General features: G+C 43.6%; 2 protein-coding genes and 1 long non-coding RNA gene across 4 annotated transcripts in view; 1 reads left to right on the top strand and 2 right to left on the bottom strand.

Moving 5' to 3' along the window:
• The window catches only part of LOC135301678 (uncharacterized), a 94,493-nt gene that overhangs the window by 61,628 nt on the left and 9,564 nt on the right, over window positions 1-23,301 (top strand). For both annotated transcript variants that reach the window (XR_010363429.1, XR_010363428.1), the window contains exons 4-5: window positions 12,137-12,218; window positions 21,971-22,052. This is a non-coding gene — a long non-coding RNA (uncharacterized LOC135301678). The remainder of the gene's footprint in view (window positions 1-12,136; window positions 12,219-21,970; window positions 22,053-23,301) is intronic.
• On the bottom strand, window positions 5,544-8,473 carry LOC135301669 (inositol 1,4,5-trisphosphate receptor-interacting protein-like 1). The gene has a single exon (XM_064421972.1). The coding sequence runs from the start codon at window positions 7,733-7,735 to the stop codon at window positions 6,119-6,121; it is 1,617 nt and encodes a 538-aa protein (XP_064278042.1). The 5' UTR covers window positions 7,736-8,473; the 3' UTR covers window positions 5,544-6,118.
• Window positions 15,400-18,525, bottom strand: LOC135301668 (inositol 1,4,5-trisphosphate receptor-interacting protein-like). Its single transcript, XM_064421971.1, has one exon. The coding sequence runs from the start codon at window positions 18,509-18,511 to the stop codon at window positions 15,995-15,997; it is 2,517 nt and encodes an 838-aa protein (XP_064278041.1). The 5' UTR covers window positions 18,512-18,525; the 3' UTR covers window positions 15,400-15,994.

Raw genomic sequence — 23,301 nt, 5'->3', positions numbered from 1 at the left:
AGATGTCCACTGCTAGACAGACACTGGTGTCAGGCGGATCATGCCCTCTCATTAGTGCGCAGAAGGACAATCATGTTGGGATTTCTGAAACTGCTCTGAATTGGGTCTGCTTAACAGATGTCATTAGTAAAATCAGTCAAAGAGTTTTGAACCGTCTTCCAAGCTGATGCCACTTATCATGGATCTTCCCCCGTTCTTCTAGGGAGACTGGTTTTGATGTTATCCCATCCTTCTTTGTACAAGGGAGCAAAAACTCTTCACTCTTTCAGTTCTGTTTCCTCTCATTTCCCAAGATTTAATAAAGTGAACACTCAGCAGAATAGTTCTGTATTTTTTGAACACAATTCTTCTTTTATCCAATTGAGGCCCTTCTGTGACCTTGAAAACACAAAAACTGTTGTGAGCTACGGATTATACTTAAGAGGTTGTTATGGGTCAGTTCTCCAAGGTTGTTCTTAGTTCAACTGCTATGTAAACTGTTGATGTCAGTGACTGGAAGCTGTTCTCCAGGACATTATATATATGATAATTATATGACAGAAAATGCAATATATAGTTGGATCTGACCTTCAAGTTCTCTAGCTTAAAAAAAAGGAAAAAAAAGTTTGTAAGAAATTTGCTGGTTTTCCTATTACTAAATGCCTTCAGCTTTATATTTATCTTACTGCACATACAAGAGACTTTCCTTGCATGGACAGCAGTGCCCATCCATCGTCAAGCTGGGGTATATTTTAAGTCTCAATGATCACTGCCTCCAGAAAGCATTTTTCAGACAAAAGAGGCAAAGTATTTTGCGGAACTATACAATCTTCCAGCAGCAGGATCTTCACTCTCACATAAACACTTCCTATTTCTCCACAAAGGCATCCGAGATAGATTTTTCTGAGAAATAACAAACCATCAACAATTTATTAAATAACAAACAAGAGGAAAACACCACTTCCTCAGTCACCACGTTTTCCTTGATTTTTATAAGCCTTCGGATTCACAGCTGCTGGTACTACCACAGGAGACGGGTTTTTTCTAGTTTTACTTTCTCTTCCAGCAGAACAAGCACAGCTGCAAAATGCAAACTCATTTCTAGGCTCTCTTGTACATCCACATTCCAACCAGTCATAGTCGCACAACATCCCATCAGGGTACTGGGATTACTGCAGTGTCACAGACAGATCAGGTGAGGTTCAAGGAGCTGTACAGTTTGAACTATGTTTTATATGGATAATTAAATGATGTATGACATGGAAATTATCCAGCTGTACTGAAACTTAACAAACTAACTGCTCTGATGCAACAATCAAGCATCTCATCGTTTATAAAATGAAATAGGTTTAAAGCAAAAACCATGTAGAGAAAAGAATGCCAGACATTGTAAAGTAGCATGTTCAAAGGACCATTTTTGAACATTAAGCAAGTGTACTCACATTAAGCAAGTGTACTACATTTTCAAAAGAATTCCTGGCACCAAAATGCTCTCTGTTTGCTTTTTCACCATGTTAAAGAATGGATCACTCTTAGGGGGAAGAAAATCCTGTGTGCAAACCACTGCATGAAACTAAGCAATCCTTAAAACGTGGCTAATTTCCATGTGGAGCTGATGATTTAGCACTGGCTTCCTTCAGCAAAAGAGAAAGATCTGCCTGTTTTTAGTTTACTTCTGTAAGATGAAAAAAGTGAAGAGTGTGAATTTGATCTTGCTTCAATTGACTTCAGTGGCCAAACACTTGCCATGACTTCAGTGGGAGTTAGACTGCATCTTAATTCCTTCGATGTGGAGAAAACCAAATCAGCTGAGAATAATGCTCTTGTTTATTGGATTTAAATTACTACCATAGTTGTTTTTAACAGTGCTAAGCAAATCCTGTTTTAAAAGCCACAGGTTCCTTCAGTCATGCTTATTCCTATGTATTGTGTCACAATGTAGGGTTCCGGGTCCTCTGACCAAGTCACAAGTGTTCACAGCAAGCAAGGCTTGCTCTGGGGCATGGCCACATTCCCACATGGGAATGATGTATGTTTGTGGATGTCACAGGTGACAGCATCCAAGTGTGGGCTGAGGCATCCCCCTCAGCCAATAAACCAGGGTGCACACTTTTGTAAAATGAATGCATTCACTGAGAACAAAGACTATACTAACTAGGATGTCCATGAAACGCAGCAAAGTAAATCAAATCAACGGGGTTACATTTGCAATTAGGAATCTGCATTTCTGCAGGGAAATGTTAGGATAGCTACAAATTTTAAAACATTCCATTTTTGTTTTCTTTTCCTTAGAAGTCAATCAGCCCTCTGGTTTGGCTGTTCTCTACTCTTCCTTATAAAGTAGAACTTCTAGAACTGCTCAGAAAATATGTATGTAAGTACCTCTCAATTAATTAGAAAATATTATTACTCAGAAGATAGACAGAAACAAGACTATCTACACTGAGTGAATTAAACATATATGAATTAGGACACAGACCCTTCCATTCTTTGGTAAGGGATGCTGTCCTGCAAATTACATTAATGAATGAGACTGATAGATGAAAACCTTCTGCATCTGCTCTAGCAGTTGGAATGAGGATGTTAAAGAAGGCCGACAAGGAGGATGTGCTACTTAGGGATACTGAACATCACTTCTGTGCTTGAGGAGTTCTGTAGTTTGGATGAAGGTCACAGGTTATCTCCAGCTGCATAAAAATGAGTGATAAATATCTACTGTTTCTCTTAGACTGAAAGCAGTGTTAAACAAAGAGTATTAAAATAAGGAATATTACTCAAAAATCATCCCAAGTTACCTCCTCCATATATTAAAGCTGTAACATAATAATAAAAGCAGCTCAAACTTGTAGAAGTGTCAAAGATACATAGATTAAATAAGATCTATGCAGTGAGAGCACCCTAAAAACATCACAAGAGCAGTGACAATTTCTGAGATAGTAATGACATGAACCAATATTTAAGAGTTAAGTCTAAATGAAGAAGATAATTTTTCAACTATTGGAAAATGGGGGAATAAAGGATGAGATATGTGATTAAAGTTCATAGGGTATTAACAAAGGTGGAGAATGTCTTACTTTGATTCTGTATTACAACATATTTCAATTGCATTGTGTGTAGTTTTAGTTTTACACTTGCATGATTTTTTAGAACACATTTTTAGGCTGGGGCACACAATAAAGGAAATCCATCGTGTGACATTGCATTGATCCCCACATCACTCACTGGAGTATCTTAGCATTTCCAGCACAGGTTCTCACTTCTTAAGGTGAAAACCCAGAGAAGATGCAAACCTGTAACTGCCATTAAGAGAAGGTCTAAGATTTTAATTGCTGTCTGAACACAAAGGAGCTGCACATGCTGTGGTTTCTGGAAGCACTCCTGCAGTTACAGACGCATCTTTAACTAGCCCACCCTGTCCCTCTTCCCCATCCACCACTGACTGATGCAGCTGGGAGATTCAGTAACTGCGGAGCAAAACCTTGCTTACTTTCAGCTCTCCTGCCCCAGCAAATGCTCAGCTCTTCTGGGAAGATGGACCCATGCCATAAACACACTGCACCTTGAAGGGAATGAAACCTTCCCTTCAAAGACACGCACGTGACCAGGTGTTTGGAACTGCCTGCTGTTGCCATTTTCCATCTGTTGTCCACAAAGAAGGGAAAGAACCCTGTATCTTCCTCTTCATGATATTTCAGGTCTTAATTCCAAAGAACAGAGATGCCAGGACTTGTCAGCGACATGACTAACAATTTTAGGAGAACTGGCAAGACAGTTCATTTCTCCTACATCTTACTCACAGAAACCATGGTGTAGCCATGATATTTTATGAAAAATTCTCTGCTAGGATTTTTCCCGTCCTGAGGAGCTGAGAGCCTCAGGAAAGAAATGTAAACAATAACTGTCTGCTGCTGTGGAATGCAACTGGTGCATCTTCCATTGGTCCATGTGGATTGTTTTCACTTGATGACCAATCACAGCCACCTGTGCCAAGGCTGTGAGCAGTCACAAGATTTTGTTATGCATTCTATTCTTTTCTATTCTTGTTCTTTGCAGCCTTCTGATCTTTCTTCTCTCTCTGTTCTTTAGTATAATATTAATATAATTCTATATATATGTATAGAATATATACATTCTATATATATATTCTATATCTATCTATCTATCTATCTATCTATCTATCTATAATATAAAACTAATTCTTTAGTATATATTAATATAATATATAACATAATAAATCAGCCTTCTGAGAAAAATGGAGTCAAGGCTCATGTCCCCACACTTGGATGGTCCGCCTCAACACTCAGTGGACTTGGCTTACAACAGCATGATCATGGCTTACTTAAAAAATCTCCAGCAGCAGAGCCACAGCAAAAAGGCTTCCAAAGTAAAAACGCCATTCTGTTCTGATAATAGGTATTTGCATTTATAAAACAAATTTTGACTGCTTAGCATCAAGTCACATGTGTGGTGACCATGCTACCATTCCTCAACTCCAGAACAGTGTAAGAATGTAGCAATGAGGAACCAATTTAGCTGAGACTCAGGATTCCCTTTGTGACCAGTTACAGACTTTTTTTAATGGCAAGCCACACCAAAATCAGCAGGACGGGAACATCTCAACGTCCTTCAAAACAGTTACACCTAATGACACCTTTGAAGGCCTCTGAAATTTAAGGTCGTATAATTTTCATATAATTTTAATTATTTTCGTTTTCATTTTTTATACACAAAACAGAGGTTGCCTCACTTTCCTTTAGGCAGGAACAAGCCCTTTCTCATGTTGGAGAGTACACATGAAGATTTACATGGGCATTGCCGAAATTCTCAACCAAACTTTTGAGATAAAGTATTTCTAGTATAGCTGCAGCAATTTATCCAATTGCTAAGGTATTCTAAAATTGACTAGTTGACCCCAGATGTATTGGTACAAAGGCAAAGAGAATAAATACTTCCAAACTCCTATGAATCTTACTATGTACTGCAAGAAGTAAATGATATTTTGTTTAGCTGCATCTCAGCATGGACAAAGCTGTGCATGCAAAGTGGCCCTCAATGCTATACAATATTACACAGGCCTGGTGGAAAAGGTTTGAGCTGTAGATAATCCGGGCCCCTCCAAAAGGACACAGATAACCAGGAATAGAGAAAACATAACTTTCTGCTGTCACAATTTTGTGTCAAAACCTTGGTTATGAGAAGAGAAAAAAAGATGGATTAAACGACCTGTTTTGTAGTTGGGGACTTCTCTGTCTTTCTCTTTTTGGACTGAATTGTTCCCCAGGAGTGTATAAAAATGACTCTGTAAAGAAAACTTTTCCAAAGATTCCTAAAAGAAATTCAGGAGTACTCTGCTGCAAAATTTCAGGCACTTCAAGGCATTTTTAATTCAAGCTTCAAGCATTTCTATGGGAATTCTTGAGAGACCGCATACTTAATATATCCAACATCTCTAACTGGAAAAAGTCTTTATTTCAGATAGGGGTAGAGGAAGGACATCCTCTAAGATACGAGGGTTAAATATGAAGAATGACACATTTCAAGCAATTTGAGAAACATCTCTTTTTATTAATTTTTCAAACATGGATACGTTTGAAAAGAGACAGGTCACTACAAAAGGGTAATTTTTACAAAACTAAGGGTAATTTTACCAAACTGACTACACTAAAGGGGCTCTGGAAGGAACGCTAATAAATAAGTCTAATTAAAGCTACAGTTTACAACTACAAATAAAGCTACAATTACAGTTACAACTATAACAAAAGCTACAGCTACAACAACATCTACAACTACAGCTAAAACTACAGCTACAACTAAACAACTACATTAAGATGATAAGAGGTTGCTGTCTTCGAGGTGTTCCAAGCAACCACTATCGGCTTCTGAGTCTTCCACGAGGAAGGATGTGCAGGTGGAGTCAGGTTTTGCCTCAAAGAGTTGGCCACCGTTGTAACTAGAAGGTGCAGGACAAGGCCACAGCAAGATGTGTCTGCACAATGAAGTCATGTGCTGCAGCGTCTTCCTTCCGCAGGAGCAGGAAAGCAGCTTCAGGACTGCCAGTGACAAGGGAAACAATTGTGCAGAGTTCACGTGGCTGCCATCGGATGTGATCCCCAGCACAGCTCTGTGCAGGGAACGCCTCTCAGTGGCTGGAGAGCATCGTCCAGAGGCGAAATCGCAGCTGGCCATATGTTTGCATCAGCTCCCTGTGGGTGGCTGGATCTCGGGCCAGGTGCTCGAAGAGGTTGAGCGGCTCAACCCTTCGTGTTGCTGGCGACACGCTGATCTCTGCAGGAAGCCTCTCACTGCCTTGCACAAAGTGCTCCAGGCGTTTCAACTGCAGGCAGCGGTGCAGGTAGGCCATGATGTCCCACAGCCGCCGTTCAAATTCCCTCCTGCGCCACTGGGACAGCGGTACTGTGGTCAGCACGTGCATGACCACCGTCTTCCAGGTGTAGCTGGAAAACCCTGTGCCCCTCAGGATGCAGGTGAAGACCTGCAGGCATTTCAGGTGCAAGCTGTGACAGGGCAGCTGCCTGGCGATGTGCTGGAAGAATTTCGCCTCTGCCACAGCGTACGTCTCAGGCCACGCTGTGCTTGTGATGAGCTTGGCCTCGGCAGGCTGACTGCTCATAAAGTTGATGGGGCCACCTTTCTGGGGCTCTGTGGGCTGGCTGATGACAAAGATGTCGGAGTCCCCTTGGCGCACTCCAAAGAGCATCTCCACCATCAGGCTCTTCTTGCCTTTGGTAAGCTGGAATTGGCAGGACCGGCTGCAGGGCTGAAACACCAAGTGCCATGAGTAGGACTGAGGCACGTGCAGCCAGGAGCATCTCACCAGCTGGTGGAACCAGTGGGAGGTCTTCTCCACGTCCAGGTAGGAGCCGGTGCAGAGTGTCTCTAGGAGGCTGCGCTTCTGCTTCCGCCACAGCTCCTCCTGCGAGTGGTGCAGGAAGCACAACAGCTTCTCGCCCAGCTGCTCCCTCTCACATGTGCACACCAGCTCCACGCGGACGCTGAAGGTCCTTGCTGCCATCTGCCCCGCACTGTTCAGTTCTAGGTGGAAGGCATGCCCTGGCGGGGGATTCAGCGGGACCAGCACACGGTACACGCCATCCCACTCGCGGGGACTCCAACCCTCAAAGGCACTGCCCACTCCAATGGCTTCTTGAGGCACTGGGTAGAAGCTATTGCTCACGCTGTCCACAAAGACACGCGTGAAACTCTCCATCAGCTCAGCTGTCACTGAGCAACCTTGCTCCAGCTCCTCCACAGGCCACTCTATGTGATCTACAAAAAGGATGGCTCCCTCATTCCCAGCATCTTGGGTGTCTTCTTCGTCTTCTGTTCCACCATTCCCAGCATCTTGGGTGTCTTCTCCATCTTCTGTTCCACCACTGCTGCTTTCTTCCTTGTCACCGTCACTGTCTTCTTTTTCACTGGCAGCCACGTTACCTTGTTCATCTTCTTTTCTCTCCTCCTTCTTGTTTTCCTCCACATTCGGATCACCTTGCTCTTCAACCTTGTTTCTATCACTTTCATCTTCTTCTATAACTTCCTTCTTTTCTTCCTCAGTTTCAGCAAAGGAACTGTGGGCTTCTTCATTCCCACGTTCACCACTATGTTTCTGCCCAGTGCAATCCCTGCTTCTCTGTTCACTGGCATCACTGCTTTCCTGCACCTTCACATCCGTGTATACTTCCAGTCCATTTACGTTGTCCTCACCTTCATTTACATCATCAGGGTTGCCTGCCTTCATATTTGCGCCATTGGTGTTTTCTTCATTCCCATCTTCTTCTTCCTTTCCAGCGTTTTTGTCTTGCTCCACCTGTAAATCCTTGTTTTCTCCCTCATCTGCTTCATCCACCTCTTCGGTCTTTTCTGCAACGTTGCCAGGTTCTTCTTCAGTTTCTTCATCAGTATTATCTCCTGGCACATTCCCATCATTCCATCCATCATCTTTCTTTAACTCGTGGCCATTGTCATTGTAAACATCATTGTCTTCCTCCACCTGTACATCCTTGTTTTCTCCTTCATCTCGATCATCCACCTCTTCGGCCTTTTCTGCAATGTTGACAGGTTCTTCTTCAGTTTCATCAGTGGTGTTATCTCCTGGCACATTCCCATCATTCCATCCTTCATCCTTCTTTAACTCATGGCCATTGTCATTGTAAACATCGCTGTCTTCCTCCACCTTGATGTCACAATTCCCTTCAATGACGTCATCGTCTCCTTCATCTGCAGCCACGGGACTGCCTTCTCTGTCACTTCCGCTCCCGTTGTTGTCCGCATCCACAGTTACATCAGTGTTTTCTTCGCCTTCCTCCGAATAAGGACTGTCTTCTTCCTGTTGTGTTCCACTCTCCTCGTGTCCAAAGTCGTTGCAGGAGCTCTGGTCCTTGCCGCTGCTGCTGGCCTCACGGCTCCTTCTCCTGCAGCTAAGGCACAGGCCCAAGAGGAGCAGGACTCCAGCAAGAGCCCAGAATGGCCACTGCTGCAGAGCACCAAAGAGCACGGCTGCCCAGCCCTCGTCCAGGGGCCCCAGCTCCAGCTCCTGCAGCAGCCGAGCCATCTCCTGGTCCAGCAGCTCCTGACGCTCCTGCATTCGCTGGTGCGTAGCCTCATCCAGCCCATCTCCAGCCGGCTGGGGGTACTGGATCAGGCTTTGCACAAGCACGAAGATCAGTGATAGTAAAGCCATGGTCTGCAGGAGGACACACAGAAAGGCTTCAGTGGGGCCGGAATGGAGACAGGCAGTGGGGGTCAGGAGGCGCAGGGATGTGGCGGCAGGAGGGAGAGGGCCCCCGGCAGTTGGCAGGCGCGAGGCCTGCACCGCTGCTGCCCAGCAAGTGCCGCGCCCTCAGCAAGGCGCTCCCGCCGGGCGCTGGGCCCTGGGTGCGGGGACAGGAGCACGGCCCGGTAGCGGAGCCTCTGCCCCGGCCCTCCTCCAGCCGCAGCCCTCCTCCTGCTCTGTCTCCTCGCTGCTGTGCACTCACCGCTCGCCCAGGCTCTACTGGGGCGGCAGCACGCGCTCTGGCCTTTTATAGCTGCCCCTATTGTGACGCGGCCCTGGTGCTGTCACAGAACCCAGAGCGCATCACCCAGCCCCGCCCGCCCTCCCCAGCCCGGGCAGGGAACTCATCATGGCCCTGGGCACACAAAGCCCCAAGAAACACCAAGTGCAGACCCATCACTCGGGAACCTGGGAACCCCAGAGCTTCCCTTCACAAAGCAGGCACAAGTGCCCTCACACACAAGTCTTGTCAAATATAAATTCGGGTGACATGACCCATGGATGTTCTCGGTATACAAGTGCAGGCTTTTATTTCATACCGGTGGGGGACATTTTTTATTATTAGTATTTCTACTTATTACTTTTGGGGCAGGGTGTCACGTAGGCTAATGCTCTGTTACAGATTTAGTGATAAATCCTTCTGAAAGAAGTCTAGTTTGCTTGGATGATGCAGAGGAAGATTTAATACCATCCTGAAAAGGCCAAAATTTGAATGACAAAATTTTGGTGCCTTCAATAACCTCTTCGCTCTCAAACTCTATGGTTCAACACCATGCAAAATTCTGGTAGAGCCAGGATTTTGTTGAGAAAGTAGAATGTCTGGTTTTTGAAATTTGTGCAAAGATGTACCTCTGTCACTCCCACCATCTTCTAAATTGTCTCCCTCAAACAGAGTTAGCCAATCTCTCTGACCGATAAAGGAACTTCTGCCTCTTTCTGCTGTCTCTTTGTGTATTTATCTCCAAAGGACTGTGAGTACAGGAGAGATTATACTCCTCAACCATTCTTTGGGGAACTCACCAATAAATAGAACTGCAGAAATGGGGAGGGCGGAAAGGGAAACAGGATGTGACTTGAGTACCTGCATAGTGACCACAGATGTCCACTGCTAGACAGACACTGGTGTCAGGCGGATCATGCCCTCTCATTAGTGCGCAGAAGGACAATCATGTTGGGATTTCTGAAACTGCTCTGAATTGGGTCTGCTTAACAGATGTCATTAGTAAAATCAGTCAAAGAGTTTTGAACCATCTTCCAAGCTGATGCCACTTATCATGGATCTTCCCCCGTTCTTCTAGGGAGACTGGTTTTGATGTTATCCCATCCTTCTTTGTACAAGGGAGCAAAAACTCTTCACTCTTTCAGTTCTGTTTCCTCTCCTTTCCAAGATTTAATAAAGTGAACACTCAGCAGAATAGTTCTGTATTTTTTGAACACAATTCTTCTTTTATCCAATTGAGGCCCTTCTGTGACCATGAAAACACAAAAACTGTTGTGAGCTACGGATTATACTTAAGAGGTTGTTATGGGTCAGTTCTCCAAGGTTGTTCTTAGTTCAACTGCTATGTAAACTGTTGATGTCAGTGACTGGAAGCTGTTCTCCAGGACATTATATATATGATAATTATATGACAGAAAATGCAATATATAGTTGGATCTGACCTTCAAGTTCTCTAGCTTAAAAAAAAGGAAAAAAAAGTTTGTAAGAAATTTGCTGGTTTTCCTATTACTAAATGCCTTCAGCTTTATATTTATCTTACTGCACATACAAGAGACTTTCCTTGCATGGACAGCAGTGCCCATCCATCGTCAAGCTGGGGTATATTTTAAGTCTCAATGATCACTGCCTCCAGAAAGCATTTTTCAGACAAAAGAGGCAAAGTATTTTGCGGAACTATACAATCTTCCAGCAGCAGGATCTTCACTCTCACATAAACACTTCTTATTTCTCCACAAAGGAATCCGAGATAGATTTTTCTGAGAAATAACAAACCATCAACAATTTATTAAATAACAAACAAGAGGAAAACACCACTTCCTCAGTCACCACGTTTTCCTTGATTTTTATAAGCCTTCGGATTCACAGCTGCTGGTACTACCACAGGAGCCGGGTTTTTTCTAGTTTTACTTTCTCTTCCAGCAGAACAAGCACAGCTGCAAAATGCAAACTCATTTCTAGGCTCTCTTGTACATCCACATTCCAACCAGTCATAGTCGCACAACATCCCATCAGGGTACTGGGATTACTGCAGTGTCACAGACAGATCAGGTGAGGTTCAAGGAGCTGTACAGTTTGAACTATGTTTTATATGGATAATTAAATGATGTATGACATGGAAATTATCCAGCTGTACTGAAACTTAACAAACTAACTGCTCTGATGCAACAATCAAGCATCTCATCGTTTATAAAATGAAATAGGTTTAAAGCAAAAACCATGTAGAGAAAAGAATGCCAGACATTGTAAAGTAGCATGTTCAAAGGACCATTTTTGAACATTAAGCAAGTGTACTCACATTAAGCAAGTGTACTACATTTTCAAAAGAATTCCTGGCACCAAAATGCTCTCTGTTTGCTTTTTCACCATGTTAAAGAATGGATCACTCTTAGGGGGAAGAAAATCCTGTGTGCAAACCACTGCATGAAACTAAGCAATCCTTAAAACGTGGCTAATTTCCATGTGGAGCTGATGATTTAGCACTGGCTTCCTTCAGCAAAAGAGAAAGATCTGCCTGTCTTTAGTTTACTTCTGTAAGATGAAAAAGGTGAAGAGTGTGAATTTGATCTTGCTTCAATTGACTTCAGTGGCCAAACACTTGCCATGACTTCAGTGGGAGTGAGACTGCATCTTAATTCCTTCAATGTGGAGAAAACCAAATCAGCTGAGAATAATGCTCTTGTTTATTGGATTTAAATTACTACCATAGTTGTTTTTAACAGTGCTAAGCAAATCCTGTTTTAAAAGCCACAGGTTCCTTCAGTCATGCTTATTCCTATGTATTGTGTCACAATGTAGGGTTCCGGGTCCTCTGACCAAGTCACAAGTGTTCACAGCAAGCAAGGCTTGCTCTGGGGCATGGCCACATTCCCACATGGGAATGATGTATGTTTGTGGATGTCACTGGTGACAACATCCAAATGTGGGCTGAGGCATCCCCCTCAGCCAATAAACCAGGGTGCACACTTTTGTAAAATGAATGCATTCACTGAGAACAAAGACTATACTAACTAGGATGTCCATGAAACGCAGCAAAGTAAATCAAATCAACGGGGTTACATTTGCAATTAGGAATCTGCATTTCTGCAGGGAAATGTTAGGATAGCTACAAATTTTAAAACATTCCATTTTTGTTTTCTTTTCCTTAGAAGTCAATCAGCCCTCTGGTTTGGCTGTTCTCTACTCTTCCTTATAAAGTAGAACTTCGAGAACTGCTCAGAAAATATGTATGTAAGTACCTCTCAATTAATTAGAAAATATTATTACTCAGAAGATAGACAGAAACAAGACTATCTACACTGAATGAATTAAACATATATGAATTAGGACACAGACCCTTCCATTCTTTGGTAAGGGATGCTGTCCTGCAAATTACATTAATGAATGAGACTGATAGATGAAAACCTTCTGCATCTGCTCTAGCAGTTGGAATGAGGATGTTAAAGAAGGCAGACAAGGAGGATGTGCTACTTAGGGATACTGAACATCACTTCTGTGCTTGAGGAGTTCTGTAGTTTGGATGAAGGTCACAGGTTATCTCCAGCTGCATAAAAATGAGTGATAAATATCTACTGTTTCTCTTAGACTGAAAGCAGTGTTAAACAAAGAGTATTAAAATAAGGAATATTACTCAAAAATCATCCCAAGTTACCTCCTCCATATATTAAAGCTGTAACATAATAATAAAAGCAGCTCAAACTTGTAGAAGTGTCAAAGATACATAGATTAAATAAGATCTATGCAGTGAGAGCACCCTAAAAACATCACAAGAGCAGTGACAATTTCTGAGATAGTAATGACATGAACCAATATTTAAGAGTTAAGTCTAAATGAAGAAGATAATTTTTCAACTATTGGAAAATGGGGGAATAAAGGATGAGATATGTGATTAAAGTTCATAGGGTATTAACAAAGGTGGAGAATGTCTTACTTTGATTCTGTATTACAACATATTTCAATTGCATTGTGTGTAGTTTTAGTTTTACACTTGCATGATTTTTTAGAACACATTTTTAGGCTGGGGCACACAATAAAGGAAATCCATCGTGTGACATTGCATTGATCCCCACATCACTCACTGGAGTATCTTAGCATTTCCAGCACAGGTTCTCACTTCTTAAGGTGAAAACCCAGAGAAGATGCAAACCTGTAACTGCCATTAAGAGAAGGTCTAAGATTTTAATTGCTGTCTGAACACAAAGGAGCTGCACATGCTGTGGTTTCTGGAAGCACTCCTGCAGTTACAGACGCATCTTTAACTAGCCCACCCTGTCCCTCTTTCCCATCCACCACTGACTGATGCAGCTGGGAGATTCAGTAACTGCGGAGCAAAACCTTGCTTACTTTCAGCTCTCCTGCCCCAGCAAATGCTCAGCTCTTCTGGGAAGATGGACCTATGACATAAACACACTGCACCTTGAAGGGAATGAAACCTTCCCTTCAAAGACACGCACGTGACCAGGTGTTTGGAACTGCCTGCTGTTGCCATTTTCCATCTGTTGTCCACAAAGAAGGGAAAGAACCCTGTATCTTCCTCTTCATGATATTTCAGGTCTTAATTCCAAAGAACAGAGATGCCAGGACTTGTCAGCGACATGACTAACAATTTTAGGAGAACTGGCAAGACAGTTCATTTCTCCTACATCTTACTCACAGAAACCATGGTGTAGCCATGATATTTTATGAAAAATTCTCTGCTAGGATTTTTCCCGTCCTGAGGAGCTGAGAGCCTCAGGAAAGAAATGTAAACAATAACTCTCTGCTGCTGTGGAATGCAACTGGTGCATCTTCCATTGGTCCATGTGGATTGTTTTCACTTGATGACCAATCTCAGCCGCCTGTGCCAAGGCTGTGAGCAGTCACAAGATTTTGTTATGCATTCTATTCTTTTCTATTCTTGTTCTTTGCAGCCTTCTGATCTTTCTTCTCTCTCTGTTCTTTAGTATAATATTAATATAATTCTATATATATGTATAGAATATATACATTCTATATATATATTCTATATCTATCTATCTATCTATCTATCTATCTATCTATCTATCTATCTATAATATAAAACTAATTCTTTAGTATATATTAATATAATATATAACATAATAAATCAGCCTTCTGAGAAAAATGGAGTCAAGGCTCATGTCCCCACACTTGGATGGTCCGCCTCAACACTCAGTGGACTTGGCTTACAACAGCATGATCATGGCTTACTTAAAAAATCTCCAGCAGCAGAGCCACAGCAAAAAGGCTTCCAAAGTAAAAACGCCATTCTGTTCTGATAATAGGTATTTGCATTTATAAAACAAATTTTGACTGCTTAGCATCAAGTCACATGTGTGGTGACCATGCTACCATTCCTCAACTCCAGAACAGTGTAAGAATGTAGCAATGAGGAACCAATTTAGCTGAGACTCAGGATTCCCTTTGTGACCAGTTACAGACTTTTTTTAATGGCAAGCCACACCAAAATCAGCAGGACGGGAACATCTCAACGTCCTTCAAAACAGTTACACCTAATGACACCTTTGAAGGCCTCTGAAATTTAAGGTCGTATAATTTTCATATAATTTTAATTATTTTCGTTTTCATTTTTTATACACAAAACAGAGGTTGCCTCACTTTCCTTTAGGCAGGAACAAGCCCTTTCTCATGTTGGAGAGTACACATGAAGATTTACATGGGCATTGCCGAAATTCTCAACCAAACTTTTGAGATAAAGTATTTCTAGTATAGCTGCAGCAATTTATCCAATTGCTAAGGTATTCTAAAATTGACTAGTTGACCCCAGATGTATTGGTACAAAGGCAAAGAGAATAAATACTTCCAAACTCCTATGAATCTTACTATGTACTGCAAGAAGTAAATGATATTTTGTTTAGCTGCATCTCAGCATGGACAAAGCTGTGCATGCAAAGTGGCCCTCGTTGCTATACAATATTACACAGGCCTGGTGGAAAAGGTTTGAGCTGTAGATAATCCGGGCCCCTCCAAAAGGACACAGATAACCAGGAATAGAGAAAACATAACTTTCTGCTGTCACAATTTTGTGTCAAAACCTTGGTTATGAGAAGAGAAAAAAAGATGGATTAAACGACCTGTTTTGTAGTTGGGGACTTCTCTGTCTTTCTCTTTTTGGACTGAATTGCTCCCCAGGAGTGTATAAAAATGACTCTGTAAAGAAAACTTTTCCAAAGATTCCTAAAAAAATTCAGGAGTACTCTGCTGCAAAATTTCAGGCACTTCAAGGCATTTTTAATTCAAGCTTCAAGCATTTCTATGGGAATTCTTGAGAGACCGCATACTTAATATATCCAACATCTCTGATTGGCAAAAGTCTTTATTTCAGATAGGGGTAGAGGAAGGACATCCTCTAAGATACGAGGGTTAAATATGAAGAATGACACATTTCAAGCAATTTGAGAAACATCTCTTTTTATTAATTTTTCAAACATGGATACATTTGAAAAGAGACAGGTCACTACAAAAGGGTAATTTTTACAAAACTAAGGGTAATTTTACCAAACTGACTACACTAAAGGGGCTCTGGAAGGAACGCTAATAAATAAGTCTAATTAAAGCTACAGTTTGCAACTACAAATACAGCTACAATTACAGTTACAACTATAACAAAAGCTACAGCTACAACAACATCTACAACTACAACTAAAACTACAGCTACAACTAAACAACTACATTAAGATGATAAGAGGTTGCTGTCTTTGAGGTGTTCCGAGCAACCTCTATCGGCTTCTGAGTCTTCCACGAGGAAGGATGTGCAGGTGGAGCCAGGTTTTGCCTCAAAGAGTTGGCCACCGTTGTAACTAGAAGGTGCAGGACAAGGCCACAGCAAGATGTGTCTGCACAATGAAGTCATGTGCTGCAGCGTCTTCCTTCCGCAGGAGCAGGAAAGCAGCTTCAGGACTGCCAGTGATGAGGGAAACAATTGTGCAGAGTTCACGTGGCTGCCATCGGATGTGATCCCCAGCACAGCTCTGTGCAGGGAACGCCTCTCAGTGGCTGGAGAGCATCGTCCAGAGGCGAAATCGCAGCTGGCCATATGTTTGCATCAGCTCCCTGTGGGTGGCTGGATCTCGGGCCAGGTGCTCGAAGAGGTTGAGCGGCTCAACCCTTCGTGTTGCTGGCGACACGCTGATCTCTGCAGGAAGCTTCTCACTGCCTTGCACAAAGTGCTCCAGGCGTTTCAACTGCAGGCAGCGGTGCAGGTAGGCCATGACGTCCCACAGCCGCCGTTCAAATTCCCTCCTGCGCCACTGGGACAGCGGTACTGTGGTCAGCACGTGCATGACCACCGTCTTCCAGGTGTAGCTGGAAAACCCTGTGCCCCTCAGGATGCAGGTGAAGACCTGCAGGCATTTCAGGTGCAAGCTGTGACGGGGCAGCTGCCTGGCGATGTGCTGGAAGAATTTTGCCTCTGCCACAGCGTATGTCTCAGGCCACGCTGTGCTTGTGATGAGCTTGGCCTCGGCAGGCTGACTGCTCATAAAGTTGATGGGGCCACCTTTCTGGGGCTCTGTGGGCTGGCTGATGACAAAGATGTCGGAGTCCCCTTGGCGCACTCCAAAGAGAATCTCCACCATCAGGCTCTTCTTGCCTTTGGTAAGCTGGAATTGGCAGGACCGGCTGCAGGGCTGAAACACCAAGTGCCATGAGTAGGACTGAGGCACGTGCAGCCAGGAGCATCTCACCAGCTGGTGGAACCAGTGGGAGGTCTTCTCCACGTCCAGGTAGGAGCCGGTGCAGAGTGTCTCTAGGAGGCTGCGCTTCTGCTTCCGCCACAGCTCCTCCTGCGAGTGGTGCAGGAAGCACAACAGCTTCTCGCCCAGCTGCTCCCTCTCGCATGTGCACACCAGCTCCACGCGGACGCTGAAGGTCCTTGCTGCCATCTGCCCCGCACTGTTCAGTTCTAGGTGGAAGGCATGGCCTGGCGGGGGATTCAGCGGGACCAGCACACGGTACACGCCATCCCACTCGCGGGGACTCCAACCCTCAAAGGCACTGCCCACTCCAATGGCTTCTTGAGGCACTGGGTAGAAGCTATTGCTCACGCTGTCCACAAAGACACGCGTGAAACTCTCCATCAGCTCAGCTGTCACTGAGCAACCTTGCTCCAGCTCCTCCACAGGCCACTCTATGTGATCCACAAAAAGGATGGCTCCCTCATTCCCAGCATCTTGGGTGTCTTCTCCATCTTCTGTTCCACCACTGCTGCTTTCTTCCTTGTCACCGTCACTGTCTTCTTTTTCACTGGCAGCCACGTTACCTTGTTCATCTTCTTTTCTCTCCTCCTTCTTGTTTTCCTCCACATTCGGATCACCTTGCTCTTCAACCTTGTTTCTATCACTTTCATCTTCTTCTATAACTTCCTTCTTTTCTTCCTCAGTTTCAGCAAAGGAACTGTGGGCTTCTTCATTCCCACGTTCACCACTATGTTTCTGCCCAGTGCAATCCCTGCTTCTCTGTTCACTGGCATCACTGCTTTCCTGCACCTTCACATCCGTGTATACTTCCAGTCCATTTACGTTGTCCTCACCTTCATTTACATCATCAGGGTTGCCTGCCTTCATATTTGCGCCATTGGTGTTTTCTTCATTCCCATCTTCTTCTTCCTTTCCAGCGTTTTTGTCTTGCTCCACCTGTAAATCCTTGTTTTCTCCCTCATCTGCTTCATCCACCTCTTCGGTCTTTTCTGCAACGTTGCCAGGTTCTTCTTCAGTTTCTTCATCAGTATTATCTCCTGGCACATTCCCATCATTCCATCCATCATCTTTCTTTAACTCGTGGCCATTGTCATTGTAAACATCATTGTCTTCCTCCACCTGTACATCCTTGTTTTCTCCTTCATCTCGATCATCCACCTCTTCGGCCTTTTCTGCAATGTTGCCAGGTTCTTCTTCAGTTTCATCAGTGGTGTTATCTCCTGGCACATTCCCATCATTCCATCCTTCATCCTTCTTTAACTCATGGCCATTGTCATTGTAAACATCGCTGTCTTCCTCCACCTTGATGTCACAATTCCCTTCAATGACGTCATCGTCTCCTTCATCTGCAGCCACGGGACTGCCTTCTCTGTCACTTCCGCTCCCGTTGTTGTCCGCATCCACAGTTACATCAGTGTTTTCTTCGCCTTCCTCCGAATAAGGACTGTCTTCTTCCTGTTGTGTTCCACTCTCCTCGTGTCCAAAGTCGTTGCAGGAGCTCTGGTCCTTGCCGCTGCTGCTGGCCTCACGGCTCCTTCTCCTGCAGCTAAGGCACAGGCCCAAGAGGAGCAGGACTCCAGCAAGAGCCCAGAATGGCCACTGCTGCAGAGCACCAAAGAGCACGGCTGCCCAGCCCTCGTCCAGGGGCCCCTGCTCCAGCTCCTGCAGCAGCCGAGCCATCTCCTGGTCCAGCAGCTCCTGACGCTCCTGCATTCGCTGGTGCGTAGCCTCATCCAGCCCATCTCCAGCCGGCTGGGGGTACTGGATCAGGCTTTGCACAAGCACGAAGATCAGTGATAGTAAAGCCATGGTCTGCAGGAGGACACACAGAAAGGCTTCAGTGGGGCCGGAATGGAGACAGGCAGTGGGGGTCAGGAGGCGCAGGGATGTGGCGGCAGGAGGGAGAGGGCCCCCGGCAGTTGGCAGGCGCGAGGCCTGCACCGCTGCTGCCCAGCAAGCGCGGCGCCCTCAGCAAGGCGCTCCCGCCGGGCGCTGGGCCCTGGGTGCGGGGACAGGAGCACGGCCCGGTAGCGGAGCCTCTGCCCCGGCCCTCCTCCAGCCGCAGCCCTCCTCCTGCTCTGTCTCCTCGCTGCTGTGCACTCACCGCTCGCCCAGGCTCTACTGGGGCAGCAGCACGCGCTCTGGCCTTTTATAGCTGCCCCCATTGTGACGCGGCCCTGGTGCTGTCACAGAACCCAGAGCGCATCACCCAGCCCCGCCCGCCCTCCCCAGCCCGGGCAGGGAACTCATCATGGCCCTGGGCACACAAAGCCCCAAGAAACACCAAGTGCAGACCCATCACTCGGGAACCTGGGAACCCCAGAGCTTCCCTTCACAAAGCAGGCACAAGTGCCCTCACACACAAGTCTTGTCAAATATAAATTCGGGTGACATGACCCATGGATGTTCTCGGTATACAAGTGCAGGCTTTTATTTCATACCGGTGGGGGACATTTTTTATTATTAGTATTTCTACTTATTACTTTTGGGGCAGGGTGTCACGTAGGCTAATGCTCTGTTACAGATTTAGTGATAAATCCTTCTGAAAGAAGTCTAGTTTGCTTGGATGATGCAGAGGAAGATTTAATACCATCCTGAAAAGGCCAAAATTTGAATGACAAAATTTTGGTGCCTTCAATAACCTCTTCGCTCTCAAACTCTATGGTTCAACACCATGCAAAATTCTGGTAGAGCCAGGATTTTGTTGAGAAAGTAGAATGTCTGGTTTTTGAAATTTGTGCAAAGATGTACCTCTGTCACTCCCACCATCTTCTAAATTGTCTCCCTCAAACAGAGTTAGCCAATCTCTCTGACCGATAAAGGAACTTCTGCCTCTTTCTGCTGTCTCTTTGTGTATTTATCTCCAAAGGACTGTGAGTACAGGAGAGATTATACTCCTCAACCATTCTTTGGGGAACTCACCAATAAATAGAACTGCAGAAATGGGGAGGGCGGAAAGGGAAACAGGATGTGACTTGAGTACCTGCATAGTGACCACAGATGTCCACTGCTAGACAGACACTGGTGTCAGGCGGATCATGCCCTCTCATTAGTGCGCAGAAGGACAATCATGTTGGGATTTCTGAAACTGCTCTGAATTGGGTCTGCTTAACAGATGTCATTAGTAAAATCAGTCAAAGAGTTTTGAACCATCTTCCAAGCTGATGCCACTTATCATGGATCTTCCCCCGTTCTTCTAGGGAGACTGGTTTTGATGTTATCCCATCCTTCTTTGTACAAGGGAGCAAAAACTCTTCACTCTTTCAGTTCTGTTTCCTCTCCTTTCCAAGATTTAATAAAGTGAACACTCAGCAGAATAGTTCTGTATTTTTTGAACACAATTCTTCTTTTATCCAATTGAGGCCCTTCTGTGACCATGAAAACACAAAAACTGTTGTGAGCTACGGATTATACTTAAGAGGTTGTTATGGGTCAGTTCTCCAAGGTTGTTCTTAGTTCAACTGCTATGTAAACTGTTGATGTCAGTGACTGGAAGCTGTTCTCCAGGACATTATATATATGATAATTATATGACAGAAAATGCAATATATAGTTGGATCTGACCTTCAAGTTCTCTAGCTTAAAAAAAAGGAAAAAAAAGTTTGTAAGAAATTTGCTGGTTTTCCTATTACTAAATGCCTTCAGCTTTATATTTATCTTACTGCACATACAAGAGACTTTCCTTGCATGGACAGCAGTGCCCATCCATCGTCAAGCTGGGGTATATTTTAAGTCTCAATGATCACTGCCTCCAGAAAGCATTTTTCAGACAAAAGAGGCAAAGTATTTTGCGGAACTATACAATCTTCCAGCAGCAGGATCTTCACTCTCACATAAACACTTCTTATTTCTCCACAAAGGAATCCGAGATAGATTTTTCTGAGAAATAACAAACCATCAACAATTTATTAAATAACAAACAAGAGGAAAACACCACTTCCTCAGTCACCACGTTTTCCTTGATTTTTATAAGCCTTCGGATTCACAGCTGCTGGTACTACCACAGGAGCCGGGTTTTTTCTAGTTTTACTTTCTCTTCCAGCAGAACAAGCACAGCTGCAAAATGCAAACTCATTTCTAGGCTCTCTTGTACATCCACATTCCAACCAGTCATAGTCGCACAACATCCCATCAGGGTACTGGGATTACTGCAGTGTCACAGACAGATCAGGTGAGGTTCAAGGAGCTGTACAGTTTGAACTATGTTTTATATGGATAATTAAATGATGTATGACATGGAAATTATCCAGCTGTACTGAAACTTAACAAACTAACTGCTCTGATGCAACAATCAAGCATCTCATCGTTTATAAAATGAAATAGGTTTAAAGCAAAAACCATGTAGAGAAAAGAATGCCAGACATTGTAAAGTAGCATGTTCAAAGGACCATTTTTGAACATTAAGCAAGTGTACTCACATTAAGCAAGTGTACTACATTTTCAAAAGAATTCCTGGCACCAAAATGCTCTCTGTTTGCTTTTTCACCATGTTAAAGAATGGATCACTCTTAGGGGGAAGAAAATCCTGTGTGCAAACCACTGCATGAAACTAAGCAATCCTTAAAACGTGGCTAATTTCCATGTGGAGCTGATGATTTAGCACTGGCTTCCTTCAGCAAAAGAGAAAGATCTGCCTGTCTTTAGTTTACTTCTGTAAGATGAAAAAGGTGAAGAGTGTGAATTTGATCTTGCTTCAATTGACTTCAGTGGCCAAACACTTGCCATGACTTCAGTGGGAGTGAGACTGCATCTTAATTCCTTCAATGTGGAGAAAACCAAATCAGCTGAGAATAATGCTCTTGTTTATTGGATTTAAATTACTACCATAGTTGTTTTTAACAGTGCTAAGCAAATCCTGTTTTAAAAGCCACAGGTTCCTTCAGTCATGCTTATTCCTATGTATTGTGTCACAATGTAGGGTTCCGGGTCCTCTGACCAAGTCACAAGTGTTCACAGCAAGCAAGGCTTGCTCTGGGGCATGGCCACATTCCCACATGGGAATGATGTATGTTTGTGGATGTCACTGGTGACAACATCCAAATGTGGGCTGAGGCATCCCCCTCAGCCAATAAACCAGGGTGCACACTTTTGTAAAATGAATGCATTCACTGAGAACAAAGACTATACTAACTAGGATGTCCATGAAACGCAGCAAAGTAAATCAAATCAACGGGGTTACATTTGCAATTAGGAATCTGCATTTCTGCAGGGAAATGTTAGGATAGCTACAAATTTTAAAACATTCAATTTTTGTTTTCTTTTCCTTAGAAGTCAATCAGCCCTCTGGTTTGGCTGTTCTCTACTCTTCCTTATAAAGTAGAACTTCGAGAACTGCTCAGAAAATATGTATGTAAGTACCTCTCAATTAATTAGAAAATATTATTACTCAGAAGATAGACAGAAACAAGACTATCTACACTGAATGAATTAAACATATATGAATTAGGACACAGACCCTTCCATTCTTTGGTAAGGGATGCTGTCCTGCAAATTACATTAATGAATGAGACTGATAGATGAAAACCTTCTGCATCTGCTCTAGCAGTTGGAATGAGGATGTTAAAGAAGGCAGACAAGGAGGATGTGCTACTTAGGGATACTGAACATCACTTCTGTGCTTGAGGAGTTCTGTAGTTTGGATGAAGGTCACAGGTTATCTCCAGCTGCATAAAAATGAGTGATAAATATCTACTGTTTCTCTTAGACTGAAAGCAGTGTTAAACAAAGAGTATTAAAATAAGGAATATTACTCAAAAATCATCCCAAGTTACCTCCTCCATATATTAAAGCTGTAACATAATAATAAAAGCAGCTCAAACTTGTAGAAGTGTCAAAGATACATAGATTAAATAAGATCTATGCAGTGAGAGCACCCTAAAAACATCACAAGAGCAGTGACAATTTCTGAGATAGTAATGACATGAACCAATATTTAAGAGTTAAGTCTAAATGAAGAAGATAATTTTTCAACTATTGGAAAATGGGGGAATAAAGGATGAGATATGTGATTAAAGTTCATAGGGTATTAACAAAGGTGGAGAATGTCTTACTTTGATTCTGTATTACAACATATTTCAATTGCATTGTGTGTAGTTTTAGTTTTACACTTGCATGATTTTTTAGAACACATTTTTAGGCTGGGGCACACAATAAAGGAAATCCATCGTGTGACATTGCATTGATCCCCACATCACTCACTGGAGTATCTTAGCATTTCCAGCACAGGTTCTCACTTCTTAAGGTGAAAACCCAGAGAAGATGCAAACCTGTAACTGCCATTAAGAGAAGGTCTAAGATTTTAATTGCTGTCTGAACACAAAGGAGCTGCACATGCTGTGGTTTCTGGAAGCACTCCTGCAGTTACAGACGCATCTTTAACTAGCCCACCCTGTCCCTCTTTCCCATCCACCACTGACTGATGCAGCTGGGAGATTCAGTAACTGCGGAGCAAAACCTTGCTTACTTTCAGCTCTCCTGCCCCAGCAAATGCTCAGCTCTTCTGGGAAGATGGACCTATGACATAAACACACTGCACCTTGAAGGGAATGAAACCTTCCCTTCAAAGACACGCACGTGACCAGGTGTTTGGAACTGCCTGC

The sequence above is a fragment of the Passer domesticus genome, chromosome 5 (genome assembly GCF_036417665.1).
Source record: "Passer domesticus isolate bPasDom1 chromosome 5, bPasDom1.hap1, whole genome shotgun sequence".
In the NCBI taxonomy this organism is placed as follows: domain Eukaryota; kingdom Metazoa; phylum Chordata; class Aves; order Passeriformes; family Passeridae; genus Passer; species Passer domesticus.
The sequence above is the reverse complement of the archived record's forward strand: the minus strand, read 5'-3'. Positions and strand labels throughout refer to the sequence as shown.